Genomic DNA, 23,277 nt, shown 5'->3' with positions numbered 1-23,277 from the left:
TTGAAACCAATGAGAACAAAGATACAACATACCAGAAACTCTGGGACACATTTAAAGCAGTGTGTAGAGGGAAATTTATAGCACTAAATGCCCACAAGAGAAAGCAGGAGAGATCTAAAATGGACACTCTAACATCACAATTAAAAGAACTAGAGAGGCAAGAGCAAACACATTCAAAAGCTAGCAGAAGGCAAGAAATAACTAAGATCAGAGCAGAACTGAAGGAGATAGAGACACAAAAAACCCTCCAAAAAATCAATGAATCCAGGAGTTGGTTTTTTGAAAAGATCAACAAAATTGACAGACCGCTAGCTAGACTAATAAAGAAGAAAAGAGAGAAGAATCAAATAGACGCAATAAAAAATGATAAAGGGGATATCACCACCGACCCCACAGAAATACAAACAACCATCAGAGAATACTATAAATGCCTCTACGCAAATCAACTAGAAAATCTAGAAGAAATGGATAATTTCCTGGACACTTACACTCTCCCAAGACTAAACCAGGAAGAAGTTGAATCCCTGAATAGACCAATAGCAGGCTCTGAAATTGAGGCAACAATTAATAGCCTACCCACCAAAAAAAGTCCAGGACCAGATGGATTCACAGCTGAATTCTACCAGAGGTACAAGGAGGAGCTGGTACCATTCCTTCTGAAACTATTTCAATCAATAGAAAAAGAGGGAATCCTCCCTAACTCTTTTTATGAGGCCAACATCATCCTGATACCAAAGCCTGGTAGAGACACAAGAAAAAAAGAGAATTTTAGACCAATATCCCTGATGAACATTGATGCAAAAATCCTCAATAAAATACTGGCAAACCGGATTCAGCAGCACATCAAAAAGCTTATCCACCATGATCAAGTGGGCTTCATCCCTGGGATGCAAGGCTGGTTCAACATTCGCAAATCAATAAACGTAATCCAGCATATAAACAGAACCAGGACAAGAACCACATGATTATCTCAATAGATGCAGAAAAGGCTTTTGACAAAATTCAACAGCCCTTTATGCTAAAAACGCTCAATAAATTCGGTATTGATGGAACGTACCTCAAAATAATAAGAGCTATTTATGACAAACCCACAGCTAATATCATACTGAATGGGCAAAAACTGGAAAAATTCCCTTTGAAAACTGGCACAAGACAGGGATGCCCTCTCTCACCACTCCTATTCAACATAGTGTTGGAAGTTCTGGCTAGGGCAATCAGGCAAGAGAAAGAAATCAAGGGTATCCAGTTAGGAAAAGAAGAAGTCAAATTGTCCCTGTTTGCAGATGACATGATTGTATATTTAGAAAACCCCATCGTCTCAGCCCAAAATCTCCTTAAGCTGATAAGCAACTTCAGCAAAGTCTCAGGATACAAAATTAATGTGCAAAAATCACAAGCATTCTTATACACCAGTAACAGACAAGCAGAGAGCCAAATCAGGAATGAACTTCCATTCACAATTGCTTCAAAGAGAATAAAATACCTAGGAATCCAGCTTACAAGGGATGTAAAGGACCTCTTCAAGGAGAACTACAAACCACTGCTCAGTGAAATCAAAGAGGACACAAACAAATGGAAGAACATACCATGCTCATGGATAGGAAGAATCAATATTTGAAAATGGCCATACTGCCCAAGGTGATTTATAGATTCAATGCCATCCCCATCAAGCTACCAATGACTTTCTTCACAGAATTGGAAAAAACGGCTTTAAAGTTCATATGGAACCAAAAAAGAGCCCGCATTGCCAACAATCCTAAGTCAAAAGGACAAAGCTGGAGGCATCACGCTACCTGACTTCAAACTATACTACAAGGCTACAGTAACCAAAACAGCATGGTACTGGTACCACAACAGAGATATAGACCAATGGAACAGAACAGAGTCCTCAGAAATAATACCACACATCTACAGCCATCTGATCTTTGACAAACCTGAGACAAACAAGAAATGGGGAAAGGATTCCCTATTTAATAAATGGTGCTGGGAAAATTGGCTAGCCATAAGTAGAAAGCTGAAACTGGATCCTTTCCTTACTCCTTATACGAAAATTAATTCAAGATGGATTAGAGACTTAAATGTTAGACCTAATACCATAAAAACCCTAGAAGAAAATCTAGGTAGTACCATTCAGGACATAGGCATGGGCAAGGACTTCATGTCTAAAACACAAAAGCAACGGCAGCAAAAGCAAAAATTGACACATGGGATCTAATTAAACTAAAGAGCTTTTGCACAGCTAAAGAAACTACCATCAGAGTGAACAGGCAACCTACAGAATGGGAAAAATTTTTGCAACCTACTCATCTGACAAAGGGCTAATATCCAGAATCTACAAAGAACTCAAACAAATATACAAGAAAAAAACAAACAACCCCATCAGAAAGTGGGGAAAGGATATGAACAGACATTTCTCAAAAGAAGACATCCATACAGCCAACAGACACATGAAAAAATGCTCATCATCACTCGCCATCAGAGAAATGCAAATCAAAACTACAATGAGATACCATCTCACACCAGTTAGAATGGCAATCATTAAGAAGTCAGGAAACAACAGGTGTTGGAGAGGATGTGGAGAAATAGGAACACTTTTACACTGTTGGTGGGATTGTAAACTAGTTCAACCATTATGGAAAACAGTATGGCGATTCCTCAAGATCTAGAACTAGATGTACCATATGACCCAGCCATCCCACTACTGGGTATATACCCAAAGGATTATAAATTACTCTACTACGAAGACACATGCACACGTATGTTTATTGCGGCACTATTCACAATAGCAAAGACTTGGAATCAACCCAAATGTCCATCTGTGACAGACTGGATTAAGAAAATGTGGCACATATACACCATGGAATACTATGCAGCCATAAAAAAGGATGAGTTTGCATCCTTTGTAGGACATGGATGCAGCTGGAAACCATCATTCTTAGCAAACTATCACAAGAAGAAAAACCAAACACCGCATGTTCTCACTCATAGGTGGGACTGAACAATGAGATCACTTGGACTCGGGAAGGGGAACATCACACACTGGGGCCTATCATGGGGAGGGGGGAGGAGGGAGGGATTGCATTGGGGAGTTATACATGATATAAACGTCATGCACATGTACCCTAGAACTTAAAGTAAATAAAAAAAATAATAATAAAAATAAAAAAAAAAAAAGAACTAGTTTAACAATAAAATAAAAAAAAAAAAAAGAAATGCAAAATATAGATTAGTATAATTAAATTAATCCCCTGTAGATAGACATTTAGGCTATTTTTATTCTTTTCGTATTATAAACAATTCTAAACTGAAATCCATAAAAATATCTTTGTACACATTTATGAGTGTTTCTGGACATCAGATTCCTAGGAATTAAATTTCTGTATCAAAGGCTTTGGGTTTAAAAATGTCTGTTATTTATTACCAAATTGTCCTTCAAAAAATTGTTGGCTTTCACATGGTCACAAAATTTATGATTAAGGCCAGATTGAGTTATGTGGTTGTCCCCAACAGACTAAGAAAGTGGCACCAGTGTGTGGCAGGGTTTTCTAAGCCCAGCACTATCACCTTTCCCCTTTTCCATCAGGGGTTCAGCTTAGGATCACCCCTGGTGGGCAGCTCCCAAGTTGTGAAGGAGAGTATGAGAACTCAGACTGTCTCGGACCTGTGGAGGCTCCGTGGGTGGCGTTGGTCTCTGCTGCTTCTGGTTCTCAGTTCTCGAACGTCTTAGCTGAATCATCAAGGCCTCAAGGAAGTACAGTTCAGCATTCTTCATCTCCATATGTAGTATATCCATCTGATAAGCCTTTCCTTAATAGTCATCTATGACACTCCCCAAATAAGACTATACTTGCCTATCTATAAAGCAACAGCAGAGATATATTTTCTGCTCTTAAGAATCTTCAAAGTAAGATTTGATGCTTGGAACTTGAAAGGATTCCAGAAGAAGAAAGTGTGAAAACCTTGTCTAGAGAAACAATTGAATCCAAGAAAGTACTGGATGAAGATATACAGGAAAGGGAGAATTCAAAGAATGAAGAATTAAAGCACAATCAAGAATTGATATCTCGGCCGGGCGAGGTGGCTCAAGCCTGTAATCCCAGCACTTTGGGAGGCCGAGACGGGCGGATCACGAGGTCAGGAGATCGAGACCATCCTGGCTAACACGGTGAAACCCCGTCTCTACTAAAAAAATACAAAAAATTAGCCAGGCGAGATGGCGGGCGCCTGTAGTCCCAGCTACTCGGGAGGCTGAGGCGAGAGAATGGCGTAAACCCAGGAGGCGGAGCTTGCAGTGAGCTGAGATCCGGCCACTGCACTCCAGCCTGGGTGACAGAGCGAGACTCCGTCTCAAAAAAAAAAAAAAAAAAAAAATAGAATTGATATCTCAGTTGATAACTGCAGAAAATAAATGTAATCTTTTAGAAAAACAATTGGAATACATGTGAAATATGATAAAGCATGCAGAAATGGAGAAGATATCTGTCTTAGAGTAACAGGTTTCCCTAGAAAGAGAATGGCAACACAATCAAAGACATGTTTGCAGCCAACTTGAAAAATTGTATCTTTTTGAATGGGAGTATAACAAACTTTCCACAGTGCAGGCCCTTGCAGAAAGAAAAATGTAAGAGTTGGAAGCAAAACTCTTTGAAGAAGAACAGGAAAGGAAACACATACAAACTAAGGCAGCTAAGTTACAGACTGGTCTAGAAACAAATAGCCTTATCATTGAAGATAAGGCAAGTCCACATTTTCCCAGTGCAAGAAGAATTTTTATAAAAGGCAAAACCACAAGAAAAACTAAGTTCTAGGAACTATTTTGGTGCACCAGTGCATTATAGATTATGCTTGGGTGATGTGCCGTTTGTAGCTGGGAAGTCCACAAGTCTTAGCTATGCTGTGGCAGCCAGTGTTCAGCTTGTCTTGCATTGTATCCAATGAAGAAACACAGTAAAGCTTTGTGCAATGATTGGTCATTAGTGTTTCCTTGGCAAAGCAAGTATCTTCACGAGTGTTAAAAGTAAGAAGTTGTCAGTAATACCTCCCTCCTCTGACAGCATTAATGAGGAGTTGTCAGAAGTCTTACAGAGTTTACAGATGAATTTGGACACAGGAGCTGTAATCATCAGCAGCTTGCAAAACTTACCCAGGAGTTGCCAGCTGTTGAACTGAAAGACAATTTAGTATGTGAATTGGAGGCATTAGTGGAAAGGATGGAGGCAAAAGGCAACCAAATAACTAAAGTTTGAAAATACCAAACCGAGTTGGAGAAACAGAAGGTAGAGAAGTAGAAGAAGGAATTAAAAGCTACTAAAAAGACTCTGGATGAAGAAGGAAAGAGCAACAGCCATTCTTCTGGACCACAAATAAGAAGGCATATAGTATGAGTGCAACATGAACTGTACACACATTGTTATCATGTTGATGTGAATCATAATTTCAACTAGATGAAGCCATGTTAACCTTTTATAAATTTGCTACTGAAGTCAATAAAGCAATTTTTTAAAAAAAGAAAGTACTGAAACTTTCCTTAACAGCCTGTTTGTTGTGGGAAGTCAGTGACCCTGAACTGAGGGACCGGCTGGAGCCATGGCAGAGGAACATAAATTGTCAAGATTTCATGGACATTTATCAGTTCCCAAATAATACTTTCATAATTTCTTATGCTTGTCTTATTTTAATCTCTTAATCCTGTTATCTTCGTAAGCTGAGGATGTATGTCACCTCAGGACCACTGTGATAATTGTGTTAACTGTACAAATTGATTGTAAAACGTGTGTTTGAACAATGTGAAATCAGTGCACCTTGAAAAAGAACAGAATAACAGCAGTTTTCAGGGAACAAGGGAAGATAACCATAAGGTCTGACTGCCTGCAGGGTCAGGCAAAATAGAGCCATATTTTTCTTCTTGCAGACAGCCTATAAATGGACTTGCAAGTAGGGAAGATATTGCTAAATTCTTTTCCTAGCAAGGAATATTAATAATTAATACCCTGGGGAAGGAATGCATTCCTGGGGGGAGGTCTACAAACGGCTGCTCTGGGAGTGTCTGTCTTATGCGCTTGAGATAAGGACTGAAATATGCCCTTGTCTCCTGCAGTACCCTCAGGCTTATTAGAATGGGGAAAAAAACTCCATCCTGGTAAATTTGTGATCACACTGGTTCTCTGCTCTCAAACCTTGTTTTCTGTTGTTTAAGATGTTTATCAAGACAATACGTGCACAGCTGAACATAGACCCTTATCAGTACTTCTGATTTTGCCCTTGTCCTGTTTCCTCAGAAACATGTGATCTTTGTTCTGCCTTTTGCCCTTTGAAACATATGATCTTTGTGACCTACTCCCTGTTCGTACACCTCCTACCCTTTTAAAATGCTTCATAAAAACTTGCTGGTTTTGTGACTCAGGTGGGCATCATGGTCATACTGATATGTGATGTCACCCCCAGAGGCCCAGCTGTAAAATTCCTCTTTGTACTGTTTCTCTTTATTTCTCAGCCAGCTGACACTTATGGAAAATAGAACCTACTTTGAAATATTGGGGGCGGATTCCCCTGATACCTGTTAACAAAGGCTTTCTTTGTTATAAACTCTCAAAATTGCTTTTCTAAATAGAACATGAATGTATTGATGCTAAGACAAAACTAGTAATTTAGTATTTAACTTACTTGCCATTCTCATGCTTACATAGAAATTAAGCCCAAGAAGACTGAATTTCCTCATGGTATATGAGAAGATACTCCAAGAGTGCTAATGGACATGTTCACCACATATTAGAGGAATTCCTTTATATGGTCTTCTTAGAACTGATCAAGATAGAGTTCTAGGATTGTATCCAGATATCCAGCATGAATTGTCATGGCTACCTAGCCACTAGGCGTGTCAAATCTTTCTATAGTTAGAGCTTTTAATTTAGGATCCTTAAATAGATTTTGGAGTATCTGTGAATCTCCAGAAATTATATGTAAACTTTTGCTTTTGGGGCCAGTTTTCTGATGAGTAGGTTTGTACCTTAATCAAATTCACAACAGTGAGTCCATAGACCCAAGGAAAGCGAGAATCAGTCCTCTGGTCACATGGTAAATATGTATCTCAACCATCCTTTTAACAATTAAACTTTTATTATCTATTTGCTTGGAAAAGAAAGTGGTACCTATGCATTCTTTTTTTTTTTGAGATGGAGTCTTGTTCTGTCACCCAGGCTAGAGTGCAGTGGTACGATCTTGGCCACTGCAACCTCTGCCTTCCAGGTTCAAGTGATTCTCCTGTCTCAGCCTCCTAAGTAGCTGGGGTTACAGGCACATGCCACCATGCCCAGCTAATTTTTGTATTTTTAGTAGAGATGGTGTTTCACCATGTTGGCCCTTCTGGTCTTGAAGTCCTGACTTCAGATGATCCTCCCACCTGTAAGTTGTTGGTCACACTCATGAAGAAGGGTGGCTCACTGATGTGTGACAAAAGGGCAGAAAGGCGGGGTCTCTACAGCAGAGCTCTGCTGCTTCTCTGTCATCCCAAGCAGTTCTGCTCGGTCCAAATTTGTAGACTCACTCAGCAGATCAAAACCCCTGCAGTCATCTGGACCCACCTATTTTAAAAGGCAGTTTAACAAACATCTGGTGTTATTCAAGCATGCTTTTAAGGGGATTTCACCTCCCACTTCCTCCTTCACAAGAAGTTATCAAATTATTCCTTGTAACCACATTCAGTAAGCTGCACGAGATGAGCTCTAGTACACATAATTTTCTTCATCTCTCTATCTTTCCAGGACTGATGCCCCATGGTTAGTTTGGCTAACCCCTTCACTTTCTCTGTCCATTTTCCATCACAGGGCTGTTCAGGCACCTCATCTCAGCAGCCCATCTGAAATGCTCCCTTTGCCTATCAGCAATGCATAGTGTAGGTATGTGTTGCCTCGCACCTTTTCTTGCAGCCTTGTTCTTGCTCACATGATGACTTTAATAATTTATGTGGGTTATTACTTCCCTTCCACCCCCTAATTTCTCACAAATGGGTTCCTTGCCTGCCCAGTGAGTCCTGCCCTGAAGTTTCTTTTCCACAAAGGGCCCCTCAGTTTAGCTTCTTATTTAAGTTCTTCTCTATTTCTTTGGACATCTTCCTGTTTCTGTCACTTGCAGTACCATAGCTAAGTCTGCTATCCCCAGCTATCCACCTTTTGTAATTCAACAGTAAAAGCCAAGGTCATAAAAGCAACAAGCTGGTTGGATCTTCACAGCTAGTCTCAGGATTTCTAGCTCTCTTTGGTAAATATAGATCAAGCATGAATTAACCATATCCCTTTTGAAGGCAGTCCTTGTTCTTCAAAATTGTCATATTTATTTTAACAACATGCTTAGCTGTTGCAACCCACATGTAGTGGGAGGAAATGTTTGAAAGACTTTCCTGCCACAGTCAGCAGTGACTTGTCAGACAAACAACTTCTGAGGTGCAACTTTGGTCCTGACAGCTCTCATTCCATTAGGCACAATCCAGGAGAATGGGAAGCCAGGAGATTTCAGAGAAAAGGTATCTGTTTCATGGGCATATATTCTTCACCTGTCAATAGACACTTTTAAAAAAGCCTCCAAACAAAGGAGATAGATATAGTTCTCTCTCCAAGGGTAGAATCTGAACTGAGTCTGTGTTATCAGCTGGCTAGTTGGAATGGGGAGAGGTCAAGGGTAATGACTGGCAGTATGGCTGTTGGCCTGTGTGGCCATCATAGCCAGGGTGGACAATATGATAATAGATATTGACCCTATGGTCATATAATCTGATCAATGTCCTTAGATCAACAAGCTTCTCACTATGTTTTGTATAAAATACTGGTGTACAGAGAACGAGATACTGACTTCTTAATCCTTTGAGCCCAGGCAGGACCTGGAGAATCAGGGAGCATGTGGGCTGCTCACCTTTGGGCTCAAGTAGTCTCTCCCATTTGCCCCAAAGTGCAGTACAAATAACATCACTTTCTCTATGTGTCCTGAAATGGAAAGATTGGAAACACTGTCTTAGCAGACCTGCCCTTAAAGGCCAGTGGTTTAAGAAAGTATAAGGTTTAGGACAGATAGAGCATCCGAAGAAGGAAACATGAAGGAAAATAAACGTGAGAAGGAAACATGAAGGAAAATAATCCCGGAAAAGTGTAATCCAATATGCTGAAATATGTGAAAATAGTAAGGAGAGGAAGGAGAATGCCATTGGATGGCCAAGGAAGTCAGCAGATGTAGTTGTTTTTTTTTTTTTTCCAACTGGTAAAAAGAAAGTCCTTGAATTTTCCTTTTCCTGTTTTGTTTTTGTTTTTGTTTTTGTTTTTAAATTTAAAACTCTTAGACTCTGACTCTTTGACTAGCGTTTGTTTATGCTTGTTTAAGAACTGTGTTTTAAAATCTTTTTATTCCAAACACCTAACACAGGGTCTATCACATACAAGTATTTATTGATCAAATGTTTGTTGAAATGACCAGGCATGAAGTGATTGCAAAAGAAGAAACTCATTCATTCATTCAACTCAACAAACATTTTCTAGTTACTACTATGGGCTAGGCTTTGGACATTCAAATGAGTCAGAAATACCATAGTTTTCAAGGAATTCATAGTTTAGAAGAGAAGGCATATTGATAATACATTATTACATATGGCATAACAGAGGCTGCACAAGATAAAGTTAAGTACTAAGAAGGGATAATCAATTTTATCCTGGAGAGTGGTTAGGAAACCAGAGGAATACTTTAATTGAGTTTATTTTTAAAGGTTGATTGAAATGTAATATACATGTATAGTAAATGTACCACTTAATAAAATTTGACAAGTTGAACGTACCATGTAAGCCAGGTGCCTAGAAAGATCCCTTATTTTTCTTCCTAGTTACTGTCCACCAAAAGTAAGACCTATCTGACTTTAAACAGCATATAGCAGTGATGCCTGCAACTAGTGCCTTGTATAGCAGGAATGGCACAATATGTATACTTTTCTGTCTGGCTTCCTTCAACAAACATTATGTCTGTGACATTCATCTATATTATTAGATATGAGTAAAGATCAATCTCATTGTATGATATTCCATTGTCAGAATATGCATGCATTCATTCCTCCATTTATCTACCTACTGTTTGGTGGACATTTTTAGTCTCTGACTGTTACAAATAGTTCTGCTATGAAATTCTAGTACATGTGCTTTAATGAATGTATGTATGCATTTTTGTTGAATGTACACCCAAGAGTGCAATTGTTTGTTCTTATGGTATATTAAGATGTATAGATACTTCCAAATAGTTTTCAAAAGTGGCCGTACTAACTTACACTCCCAGTCGCAGTCTATGAGGGTTCTGGTTGCTCCGTTTCCTTGCAAACAATATTTTTTCTTTTTTTTTTTTTAATTTTTTTTTTATTATACTTTAAGTTCTAGGGTACATGTGCATAACATGTAGGTTTGTTACATATGTATACTTGTGCCATGTTGGTGTGCTGCACCCATCAACTCGTCAGCACCCATCAATTAGTCATTTATATCAGGTATAACTCCCAATGCAATCCCTCCCCCCTCCCCCCTCCCCATGATAGGCCCCAGTGTGTGATGTTCCCCTTCCCGAGTCCAAGTGATCTCATTGTTCAGTTCCCACCTATGAGTGAGAACATGCGGTGTTTGGTTTTCTGTTCTTGTGATAGTTTGCTGAGAATGATGGTTTCCAGCTGCATCCATGTCCCTACAAAGGACGCAAACTCATCCTTTTTTATGGCTGCATAGTATTCCATGGTGTATATGTGCCACATTTTCTTAATCCAGTCTGTCACAGATGGACATTTGGGTTGATTCCAAGTCTTTGCTATTGTGAATAGTGCCGCAATAAACATACATGTGCATGTGTCTTTATAGCAGCATGATTTATAATCCTTTGGGTATATACCCAGTAGTGGGATGGCTGGGTCATATGGTACATCTAGTTCTAGATCCTTGAGGAATCGCCATACTGTTTTCCATCATGGTTGAACTAGTTTACAATCCCACCAACAGTGTAAAAGTGTTCCTATTTCTCCACATCCTCTCCAACGCCTGTTGTTTCCTGACTTTTGAATGATTGCCATTCTAACTGGTGTGAGATGGTATCTCATTGTGGTTTTGATTTGCATTTCTCTGATGGCGAGTGATGATGAGCATTTTTTCACGTGTCTGTTGGCTGTATGAATGTCTTCTTTTGAGAAATGTCTGTTCATATCCTTTGCCCACTTTTTGATGGGGTTGTTTGTTTTTTTCTTGTATATTTGTTTGAGTTCTTTGTAGATTCTGGATATTAGCCCTTTGTCAGATGAGTAGATTGCAAAAATTTTCTCCCATTCTGTAGGTTGCCTGTTCACTCTGATGGTAGTTTCTTTTGCTGTGCAGAAGCTGTTTAGTTTAATTAGATCCCATTTGTCAATTTTGGCTTTTGCTGCCATTGCTTTTGGTGTTTTAGACATGAAGTCCTTGCCCATGCCTATGTCCTGAATGGTACTACCTAGGTTTTCTTCTAGGGTTTTTATGGTATTAGGTCTAACATTTAAGTCTCTAATACAACAAACAATATTTTTTCTTTTCATTTTAGAAGTTCTCATGGCACCATATTGTAGTTTAGCAGACTTTTGAAAGATGCATTGTATTTTATTAGGCAAATGAGGTAATAGAGCGAGTCCTGGGGAGGATCAAAAAAATAAGAAAGGGGGAGCATGTAGGAGTCCTCAGCAGCTCTTGTTGGAGGCACTAGGGGAGAATCTATTTCCTTGTGTTTTTCTAGCTTCAAGAGGCTGCCCAAATTCCTTGGTTCCTGACCCTATATCATTCCAACTTCCTTCCATCATCACTTCACCTTCTCTGACTCTGACTCTCCTACTTTTCTCCTGTAAGGACTCTTGTGATTACATTGGATCCATCTGGCTAATCCAGGATAACCTCCATCTCAAAAGCCTTAACTTAATCATGTCTGCAGATTCCTTTATCATGCAAGTTACATAGTTACAGGTTCTGGGGATTAGAACATGAACATCTTTTGGAGACCCTTTTTTAGTCTATCATGATCATGTTGTAGCCTCACCTTATCTATACCATAGTGTGTGTTACTCTTATTTATGTGGGCCAGGTGCTAAGCAGAGTGGTGTGATGGAAGAGGCTGGGTACGATGGATCCTGCCTGTAATCCCAGCACTTTGGGAGGCTGAGGTGGGCAGATCACCTGAGGTTGGGAGTTTGAGACCAGCCTGACCAACAAGGAGAAACCCCTTCTCTACTAAAAATGCAAAAATTAGCTGGGTGCAGTGGTTTATGCCTGTAATCCCAGCTACTCGGGAGGCTGAGGCAGGAGAATTGCTTGAACCCAGGAGGTGGAGGTTGCAGTGAGCTGAGATTGCACCATTGCACTCCAGCCGCAACAAGAGTAAAACTCTGTCTCAACAACAACAACAACAACAAATGCTGGTATGGAGTTAGCACACCAGGGAGTCCCAGAGCTGCTTCAGAGCTATGAAGCCTTGGACAAATCATTTAAATTCTCCTGGTTCTCACTCTGTAGTTGGTGAAATGAGGCTATTGGACTAGGTCAGGGAAGGCAAATTCTTGCTGGGCACACTGTCAACCTTCTTCCCTCCCAAACCCATGGCAGAGATTACTACTTCTTCAAGGCTCTTTCTCTTGTGATCTTGTGTCCCAGCCTAACCTTCCAAACAGCCACTACCACATGGCATGAAATCTACTTTCTCTCTCCAAAAAAGATCATCTATGAGGCCTACATCTTAAGCTGTTAAAACAACATAGACTCCTAAAACTCAACTAACCTTATCATGGATCATCGAATGCCCAAAGTCAATTGACTTCCTTTCTTTTCTGTTTTCTTCCCCAAGTTTTCTCTAACCTATTAACTTGGCTAATCAGTATTTTATATATCTTTGCTTCTCCTCTGAAGGGAGCAGTTAGGAACAAAAAGAGAAATAATAGGCCGAATGGGTCCCCAGCTGTCTTATCATCAATCCAGTAGAAATAAGAGTTGCCTACACAGAAACCCTGCACTGCCACCACAACCATGGCAATACATGTACTTATACTTACACTTGTAACTACACTTACATTTAAAAGCCCATGTCACTTTCTCACACACACATTGATTTCTACATAGAACTTGCCTTTTCCTAATATGCGGAGAACACAGCAACAAATTATACTGTTGATTGCCAGACTCATGAGCTAGAAAGAACTCTCTCAAAAGTAGTTTACAACCAGGCATGACCAGGCATGTGAAACATCTCTCTGAGGGTGAGTGTGAAACATTAACATTAAAGACATATAGCTTGGATCATGAGAAAAACTATGAGACAGGATGTGAACTCACGTCTACTGGAAGGAGTAAAATGCAAAGAATACTCAGGGGACTTAAGTTGAGCACAAGAATCAAAGTCAGGTACTAGACCAAAAAACCAGAATAGTCAAATGATCACACTGTCTTGTGATACATGGTTTCTGGAATGCATTACGAAAAGTGAAAGAGCACTTTTCTATTAAGATAACTGTCTCTTATCAGATTCTACCTAGGTTTGCTGTAACCTGATGCTTTCAACTCTATTTGTGGTTTATAAGATTTTCCAAAGAAGAGACACTTTTTCTTCTTAATCTAATACCCCTTCACATCAAAATGGAATTTTGAGTTGCTTCATTTTATAACCACAGGACAGAGAAGATGCCTCTTCTGAGATCTGAGTTCCTCACTGGAAATTCTTGGTAGAGACAAAGATGTATGGTGTCCTGGAATGGGTTGCCTTCCCTGAAAAGCCAGAGCATCCCTCCCCCACATTTAAGTGATTACCCTCACATAGGCCTGCCTTATTTTTCTCACAAAATGTGTCAATATCTGAAATTATTTTATTGATCTGTTTACCTTGGGAATGGCAGCCCTGTAAATGATGAATTGGGGATGCGGATCTAAGTGGCAGGCTTGTTTTCTTTGGCCAGCATAGTGGCCATAAATCAATTTTGAATTGAATGTCTTTAGACAGGCAGAAACTCTCCTGCTCAACATAATCACCATTCCCTGTATTCTCACCCTTGACTACTTCACACGTGAATCCTCTGCATAGTCCCGCAAGGCATTTGAGTATGGGAAGTGTGGCTTCCCTGTAGTAGGTCTCCTGCCCTGGAATATAACTGCATGGCAGTGGGACCTCATCTGTACCCCAGCATGCATAATGGAAGGGATTCAACAAATATGTGTTCGCTGGTGTATAAAATGAGAGGTTTTATTTCTGGCTTCTTCTAGCTTGTTGTACGTCAAAGAGGGGGCGTTCTGCACTTTTCATACTTTCACTTTCTCACCTGTGGGAGGTTTCAGTGGTACAATGTACATGGAGTTGAGAGGGTAATGGGTGGAGACCCTGTTAAGATTTTTTGGAGACACCCCTCCAGAGTCAGCACTCTCTAGACAATGAGAAACTCCCTTCTAGCCAGGCTTTTGCAAAGAACTGAGATGCTTCCTTAGACAGGAACAAAGGTTCACAAGTGTTATTGTTGTAAGTCTCCTCTCTGTGAGAAATGAGATAATGACGAATCAGCCAGTATGGTGGACAAGATAATGCTCCCCCACCCCACAAAGATGGTCACGTGCAAATTCCCCAACCTGTGACTTTGTTACCTTATATAGCAAAAGGGACTTTGCAGATGTGATTAAGTTAGAGTCCTTGAGATGGGGAGATTATTCTAGATTATCCACCAGGTCGGCCCAATATCATCACAAGGATCCTTATGAGGGAAAGAGGAAGGCAGAAGAGTCTGAGTCAGAAAGAGTTATGTGATGACAAAAGCAGAGGTAAGAATAATGCCATTGTTGGTGGGGGAGCATGAGCCAAGGGATGTGGGTGACCGCTAGAAGCTGGAAAAGGCTGGGAACAGATTATCTCCCAGAGCCTCCAGCAGGAATGCAACTCCAACTATGCATAGGTGTTAGCCCAGTGAGACCTGTGTGGGACTTCTGACCTTCAAAACCATTAAGATAATAAACTTGTGCTGATCTAAGGCATTAAGTTTGTAGTCATTTATTATAGCAGCAACAGGAAGTTAATACAGTGAGTCAGTGTTTATTGAGCATCATTTGTGAGCCAGGAACTGCATAATGTTCTCAGAATAAAAGATAGATATGGTCTTCAAATGTAATTTTGTAGGGAGGGTAACCTTTTTAAAAAAAGTTAAATTCTACTTTTCCAAACTTTTTTTATTTTTTATTTTTTGCATTTCAGTAACTTTATTGAAAGGTATATCCCTTAGTACTAAAACATAATGGTAGTTGGTTAGTTTACCTCTGTCAACTCAAAATTAACAATGATATATTCAAAATGTTGAAATTTATCAGTCTTTTGGGAAAACTAAAAAGTTATGCATAAACAGGATATTGGCCTGAGATTTCCCTTTTTTGTTGTATCTCTGCCAGGTTTTGGTATCAGGATGATACTGGCCTCATAAGATAAATTAGGGAGGAGTCCCTCCTTTTCAAGTTTTTAGAATAGTTTCGGTAGGAATGGTGCCAGCTCTTCTTTGTATATCTGGTAGAATTCAGCTGTGAATCCATCTTGTCCTGGGCTTTTTTGGGTTGGTAGGCTATTTATTACCACCTCAATTTCAGAGCTTATTATTGGTCTGTTCAGGGATTCAAGTTCTTCCTGGTTCAGTTTTGGGAAGGTCTATGTGTCCAGGAATTTATCTGTTTCTTCTAGATTTTCTAGTTTATGTGCACAGAGATATTTATAATATTCTCTGATGGTTGTTTGTATTTCGGTGGGGTCAGTGGTAGTATTCCCCTTATCATTTCTGATTGTGCTTATTTGAATCTTCTCTCTTTTCTAATTTATTAATCTCGCTAGCAGTCTTATTTTATTAATTTTTTTTTTTAAAAAAACCACCTCCTAAATTTGTTGACCGTTTGAATTTTTTTGTATGTGTGTGTCTCGACCTCCTTCAATTCAGCCCTGATTTTGGTTACTTCTTGTCTTCTTCTAGCTTTGGGATTTGTTTGCTCTTGTTTTTCTAGTTCTTTAAAATTACAGAACATGCACACTTTAATGAATTTCTTATTGCTATGAAGATGAGGAACACTTAGAGACAATTATATCAATACAATAAATACTGATTCCGCAGAATGCTTATACATGCATACATTTTCCTCCAAACAAACATGTTTTTCACAGATTTAAGTGACGAATGATTTATATAGGATTCTCCAGATTCCAAAATATGTACAGATTTTTTTACTCTACAGAAACTGGTGAGTAGTGGTTGAAAAAGAGTTGTTTTGTCTAACATGGCTCTTATGAAATTCTGTATCAATACACATTTTTCAGTAACCACACATTTTCCTTTTATTGTTAAGTGAAATTCTGGACACATCAGCATGCGGGACGAAACTGTTCCATTTCCAAACACTGTTTCAGATGAGATCACGAGTGACTGACAGCGTGACTTAATTTTAACCATATACCCGTGCACATGCACACAAGAGCACGCACACACGCAGGCACATGCACAAACTTGCACCATCCCCGATCTTCTCTGTGACTTTTGACTAACATGGCCACAGCAGCAGTGGATGAGATCACATTAGGAGAAGACACACAAGTTAAGAGTAAGGTGTCCCCACTCCTGAGAACTCTGCCTGAGCACCGGCAGGGCTGCACCCGCCTGGATGTGAGTGAGGAACCCAGTGTCTGAGGTCCCTCTGGTTTACCAGAGAAAGTGATCAGCTATGGCAATGACAGTCACCAGTGTGCCTAGAACTCAATAGCCACCATGAATACGTATATTTTTTCTTCATTTCAAATTTTAATCAAAGCTTGTATATAAGATTACTTTATTCCTGCATCTCCTCAATTTTTTCTTCCTTGTAGTTGCCCTTTTCCTTTCCTACTTGGCGAGATTTGACTTTCTGTTCAAGGATCTTTTTGTGGTCTTTGTCCAGTTTTAGGCTAGCGATAACCACCTTGCTGGGGTGAATGCCTAGATGGACAGTTGTGCCATTAGCCTTTTCCCCCTGCACCCATTCAATGTAGATGACATATTTCTTCCTAGAAATCTGGACTACTTTATCAATATGCTGACTTTTATAGTGTCCTTGCACAACCTGAACTTCATTATCCTTTCGGTTAGGCATGGATTGAACATTGTACTTCTGTCTCAGCTCTTTGGAAAAAGGGGAAGACATAATCTTCCTGCGAATGTGGGAAGCTGTGCTGAAATGTCTTTTGCGGTTCTTGCTTCGTTCGGAAGTCCCAAAGGGATTGAACTTCATTTTGGCTGCTCCCACTTCGGTCTAGGTTTTTTAAAAGCTTCAAAATTTTTTAATTTGGCAGAGATGTGGTTCTTAAGTTTGATTTAGCTATTTGCAGCCATTTTCCAACGTTCTTAAACATCATTCTAAGACTCTTAGATTTTCGAAATAAACCATGAGGAACCCAAGCAGGTGGCCTGTGCAGTGGTACCCCGAAGCCACGCTGAGCTCAGGCCTTTGCCTGTGCAGTGGAGGGAGAGATCTGGCAATCAGACCTCTTGCCATGAGAAAATGCAAGGCCCTGAAGCATCTGGACACCTCACAGCACTCCATCAGGCAAATTCGTTCAGGACAGCTAGATCTGAAACCTGAGGAACCAGGCTGACTCAGTTTTCAAAACAGTATAGTCAGGAAAACATATCAGATAAAAACACATTTTTGATCTTTAAAAACAAAATGGGCCAGGTGCGGTGGCTCACGCCTGTAATCCCAGCACTTTGGGAGGCTGAGGCAGGAGGATTGCCTGAATTTAGGAATTCGAGACCAGCCTGGGCAACATGGTGAAACCCCGACTCTACTAAAATACAAAAAACTATCTGGTGTGGCAATGTGTGCCTGTAGTCCCAGCTACTCGGGAGGTTGAGGCAGGAGAATTGCTTGAAACCGGGAGGCGGAAGTTGCAGTGAGCCAATATCATGCCACTGCCCTCCAGCCTGGGTGGCAGTGCAAGACTCCGTCTCCAAAACAAAACAAAACAAAACAAAACAAAAAACCAAAACAAAACAAAATGACTCTAAAGTATTTGCAGTTTGTCCCTTAGCCAACTCAGATCCGTATTATGTCATTATCGGTTACTCTTGGGCCCCAGGCTGTCAGTCATTTCAGAATCATTCTGGATGATTTAGATCTGAAGTTCCTAAGACTAGCACTTGAATACCCAAGTAACCAGGTGCCTCTCACTCTTGGTAAGCTCCACTGAAGGACGGTCTGAATGTCCCTGGTCCTACTATATCTGTGTCTACCACTTACCAGATGGGTTCCCTCCCACATCACTGCAAAACAGGGCAAAGCACAAAGAGTCTAGTTCTTCTAGTGGTGATGTTAGTTTGTTAACTTGAGATCTTTCTAGCTTTTTGTTATGGGCATTTAGTGCTATAAATTTCCCTCTTAACACTGCCCTAGCTGTGTCCCAGAGATTCTGGTACATTGTATCTTTGTTCTCATTAGTTTCAAAGAACTTCTTGATTTCTGCCTTGAGGGTAAATGTTAAGTAAATAGATGTGTGAGAAGTGTTGTGACAGAGTAATTCAGGGTGCTATGGGACCATAACACAAAGAGAAACATAGCCTAGATTGGCATGATTGGATAGGGATGCTTAGGTTGAGATCTGAATGATGGGTAGCAATAAGCTAAGAGAAGAGACTAGCTAAGAATGTTCCAGACAGAGGAAACAGAATGAGTGAAGTTCCAAAGTGAACATGATATGTTCAGGGAGAAAGAAAACTCAGTGTAACTGGCAGACTGGATGTGAGGAGAGAGGTAGGTGAGGCTGGAGAGGTAGGCAGGTCCAGATAATATAAGGCTTTGATGATCACATTAAGCTCATGTGAAGATTTTGGACTTATTATTAGTATTTTTTAGCCATAGAAAATGCTCAGAGTGTATACTTTTCCTATGGGCTGCTGGGTGACAGAACTGGATTAATCTTTCTAGTCTTTAGGTGGACAGAGAGTCATTTTGGCAAGGGCTTTTGGAGCTTATCCATACCTTCATCTTCTCTTCTCTTACAGGAATAGGAGACTGTTTCACTTCCCTGTCTCTTTGCAGGTAGCAGGGGCCAAGTGACTACATCTGGCCAATGGGTCATTAGTAGAAGTAATGTGTTATTTTGAGGATGACTCATTTAATTACCAGTGTGAGACCCTCCAGCATTCTTTTGCCCTGTTGTGTCAGCCTGTGAGGCTGCATGTTTTAGATGTTGCAGCTAGAGGCTGGTGGAGGCACCAAGAATCTGGATTGCAGAGTTGTTACATGGAAGAGTTGCTCCAAAGTCTCCTGGACTCACAGCAAACTTCGAGTTAGAAAATAGCCTTTGTTCTGTTAAGTTCTTACTATTTTGATGGTGTTCCTGCTTAGCTTGACTTTTTTTCTGATTTATTCAGTCATCTAATACAGTAGCTTCTTATCATCAGAATGAAACTGGGGAATAGTTTAAACATAGAGAATGTTGGACACCCACCTGCCTTGTTCTGATACGGGCCTCAGCTAGAGGCAGGGGACTTATTGATATGTTTTATATGGAGGAAGTACTGATTCTACTAGTCTGTCTTAGCCAGGATTACAATAACTGGGCAAGTGAGTTGAATTGTGCTGGCCTGCCCTGGGTACATCATATGTTACTTAAAAAACCCATTTTAATAATGCCAGTTGTTGTCTTGGGGATCCTAAGACATTCTTTGAGAAAACAGTATATTTCAGGAATGTCACCAAAACCAAGCTTCAGTAAAGCACTTTTGTTATATGCAACCTTCAAACAGAGGAACTTGATGCAGGGATGGAGGTATTTTTAATTAAGAGGGGAGCTACATGATTTATAGTGTGATGGGTCTGATCCACACAGTTGATTTATAATTTAGGTGAATATATACCATTTATTTTCTACAGTAAATATATTTTATGCTATACAATGTTCTACTTGCTTCTGTTTTGAAGATTACATTCAACCTAGTTTACACAAGAATTTGTTATTCAATGTTGAATGAATATTCTAGGAAGGAGTTGAGAGCTCTTGAAAAGCTTGGTAAATGATTTGCTTTTTCTTAGCAAATATATCAAGAGGTATAACTGGTTTAAACCTAGATCCTTTTATACATGTATATAATTTTGTTTTAAATTAAAAATTTAAAAAGAGTTTTTGGTCACTGGTCATTCTCTGAGTTTCTTATGCTCCTGAGGATCCTGGAATATAAATATTTCCCCCAGACTTTCTCTTATCTTACTGAGCAGCCTACAGCTTAAAAGACATTAAGTACTTGTGGATTCTTTATTCCCAAGATTTATATAGAGTCTTTTGAGTTTAACCAAGGCATTGTCACACTGTCATGGGAGAAGTGAGACTGGGGAAATCAGCGAAGCCCACTTTGTCAGTTAGAGGCAGAGCTAATACTGCAGCCTGTCTACCTTACAGGTTATTGCAGAGCTAGGCTCCAAGTGCATTACTTCAGAAAAGATGATAATATATAGTATATTTATACTATATTTATAACAGAGTTCAAAAAGTCCATTGAATACATTTAGGACTTCAATGGCTTTCTGATGCAATATGAGGCAGAGCTCTATTGTAAAACACCAAACGAAAACAAGCAAGGGGAACTTAAAGTGAAAATGTGGGAAGAGTTTTCACTGCTCACCTTTGTTCAGACCTGTATTGGGGAGATTAGTTTGTCAGTTAGGATAGGCTAGGTTGTAATACAATAACAAACAATTCTAAAATTTCACTGGCTTAATACAGCACGGGTTTATTTATCACTCACTGTATATGTCCAAGTTTTGCCTGGTCCTGTGGTTACATTGCACATTTCATCCAAATTTTTTATATTCATGGGTTGTTCATTGTATCTTCTTATGGTGTTAATGTTTGTAAGATTTGTGGTGGTCTTTTTCATGCATGATACTAATAATTTTTGCCTTTTCTTTTTTTCTTGATCATTCTTGCTAGGGGTTTATACATTTTATTAGTTTTTTCAGAGGACTAGCTTTTGTTGATTTTCTTTCTATTGCATGTTTATTTTGCATTTTGTTGATTTTTGTTCTTATCATCATTATTTTATTTCTTATATTTGATTTGGGTTTACTGTGCTTTTGTTTTTCAAGCTTTTTGAGATAGGTACTGTATTAGTTTGTTTTCATGCTGCTGATAAAGACACACCTGAGACTGGGCAGTTTACAAAAGAAAGAAATTTAACGGACTTACAGTTCCCTGTGGTTGAAGAGGCCTCACAATCATGGTGGAAGGTAAAAGGCACGTCTCACATGGTGGCAGACAAGAGGAGAGAGTGAGAATCAAGTGAAGGGGATTTCCCTAACCATCATTCTCAGCAAGCTGTCACAAGAACAGAAAACCAAACACTGCATGTTCTCACTCATGGGTGGAACTGAACAATGAGAACACTTGGACACAGGTAGGAGAACATCACACACATGGGGTGTGGGCAGCGGGGAGGGATAGCATTAGGAGATATACCTAATGTAAATGATGGGTTAATGGGTGCAGCACACCAACATAGTACATATGTAACAAACCTGCATATTGTGCACATGTACCCTAGAACTTAAACTATAATAAAAAAAAAAAGGGGGTTTCCCTTATAAAACCATCAGATTGCATGAGACTTTTATTCACTACCACAAGAACAGTATGGGGGAAACTGCCCCCCTGATTCAGTGATCTCCCACTTGGTCCCTCCCACAACATGAGGGAATTATGGGAGCTATAATTCAAGATGAGATTTGGGTGGGGACACAGCCAGACCATATTAGGTACGTAGATTATTGATTTTCTTTCTCCTTTTCTACATATTTCTTTTTTGTTTTTGTTTTTTTTTTTTTTTTTTTTTTTTGAGGCGGAGTCTCGCTCTGTCGCCCAGACTGGAGTGCAGTGGCCCGATCTCAGCTCACTGCAAGCTCCACCTCCTGGGTTTACGCCATTCTCCTGCCTCAGCCTCCCGAGTAGCTGGGACTACAGGCGCCCGCCACCTCACCCGGCTAGTTTTTGTATTTTTTAGTAGAGACGGGGTTTCACTGTGTTAGCCAGGATGGTCTCGATCTCCTGACCTCGTGATCCGCCCGTCTCGGCCTCCCAAAGTGCTGGGATTACAGGCTTGAGCCACCGCGCCCGGCCCCTTTTCTACATATTTCAAGCTCTGTTTTCTTCTAAGTTCTGCTTTAGCTGCATTCCATGAATTGGAAAATCACTGCCTTAGACTCACTCCCAAGGTTACACCTTAGGCCAGTGATTCTCAACTAGGAGTGATTTTGTCCCCTTCCCCTGCCAGGAACATTTGGCAATATCTGGAGGCATTTTTGGTTGTCACACTTGAAAGAAGGGAGCTACTGGCATCTAGTGAGTAGAGGCTAGGCGTGCTGCTCTAAATTCTATAATGCACAGAACAACTCTTCACAAAAAAGAATTATCTGGCCCCAAATGTCAATGTTGCTGAGGTTGAGAAACTTTGTGGGCTAGGCCTACATTGCCAGTAAAAGTTGCACACCCCCTTGCCATAGTGCCCTCCATGTGACTTGTTCCTCATTCTTTCAAATTCCAGAGATGCTGTCTCTGATAACCCTGTATACATAACTCTGCATAAAATAAAGTGATTTCTTTTTGCCCTCCTTCTTCCAATAGAATAGAAGCTCTGTGAATGCAGGACTTTGTCTATTTCATTTACTTTCCTTTCCTAGTATGTAGAACAATGTGGAATGAGTTAATGCTTACTGCATGATTGAGTGCATTGCTGCATGGGAAGGAGTGTCTCATTCCCAGTGTGTGGCACTGAAAATACAGTGGTAAATAAGGAAGAGGTAGTGTAAGGTTAAATTCAAAAAGAAAAAGTTTTCCCTGGTGCCAGAAGGGAAAGAGACTGACTTATCAATTTCCTTATGAACATTTACTTTAAATAAAAGTTACATTTGTGAGTTCTCTCTGATGCTTTGAGACGTCCGTAAGCATTTTTAAAAGCTAAATAAGAGGCCTGCCAGTTTTACAACCCAGAGATCCTTTCCTCAAGGACTTGGGAGCTATCTCATTGAAATGGAATCATTCAAGGAGATAGTGCCCCATCTCTCAGACTCTGGGAGAGGGTAGGAACCTAACTTCAGTAGTGCACCTGACTCCAAGTTACTAACCTACTTCCAGTCACAAGTATGCAAAAAACTTACTTTTCCTCTGGATAAAGTTAATTAGCAAATATAGTGGCTACATCAATTATCAGGTGGATTTAGTAGGAACTATGTATGA

The 23,277-nt window shown here is 40.0% G+C and overlaps 1 protein-coding gene and 1 pseudogene across 1 annotated transcript; one reads left to right on the top strand and one right to left on the bottom strand.

Annotated features, from left to right (window-relative positions):
* The first annotated feature begins 3,637 nt into the window (after window positions 1-3,637).
* LOC117074049 lies at window positions 3,638-5,395 on the top strand (annotated as a pseudogene).
* Window positions 5,396-16,844: 11,449 nt separating this feature from the next.
* LOC117076119 (60S ribosomal protein L26-like) lies at window positions 16,845-17,282 on the bottom strand. The gene has a single exon (XM_033199189.1). The coding sequence runs from the start codon at window positions 17,280-17,282 to the stop codon at window positions 16,845-16,847; it is 438 nt and encodes a 145-aa protein (XP_033055080.1).
* Between the last annotated feature and the right edge of the window lie 5,995 nt (window positions 17,283-23,277).

This window comes from Trachypithecus francoisi, unplaced genomic scaffold (assembly GCF_009764315.1).
Source record: "Trachypithecus francoisi isolate TF-2019V2 unplaced genomic scaffold, Tfra_2.0 Lachesis_group5, whole genome shotgun sequence".
Taxonomy (NCBI): domain Eukaryota; kingdom Metazoa; phylum Chordata; class Mammalia; order Primates; family Cercopithecidae; genus Trachypithecus; species Trachypithecus francoisi.
The sequence above is the reverse complement of the archived record's forward strand: the minus strand, read 5'-3'. Positions and strand labels throughout refer to the sequence as shown.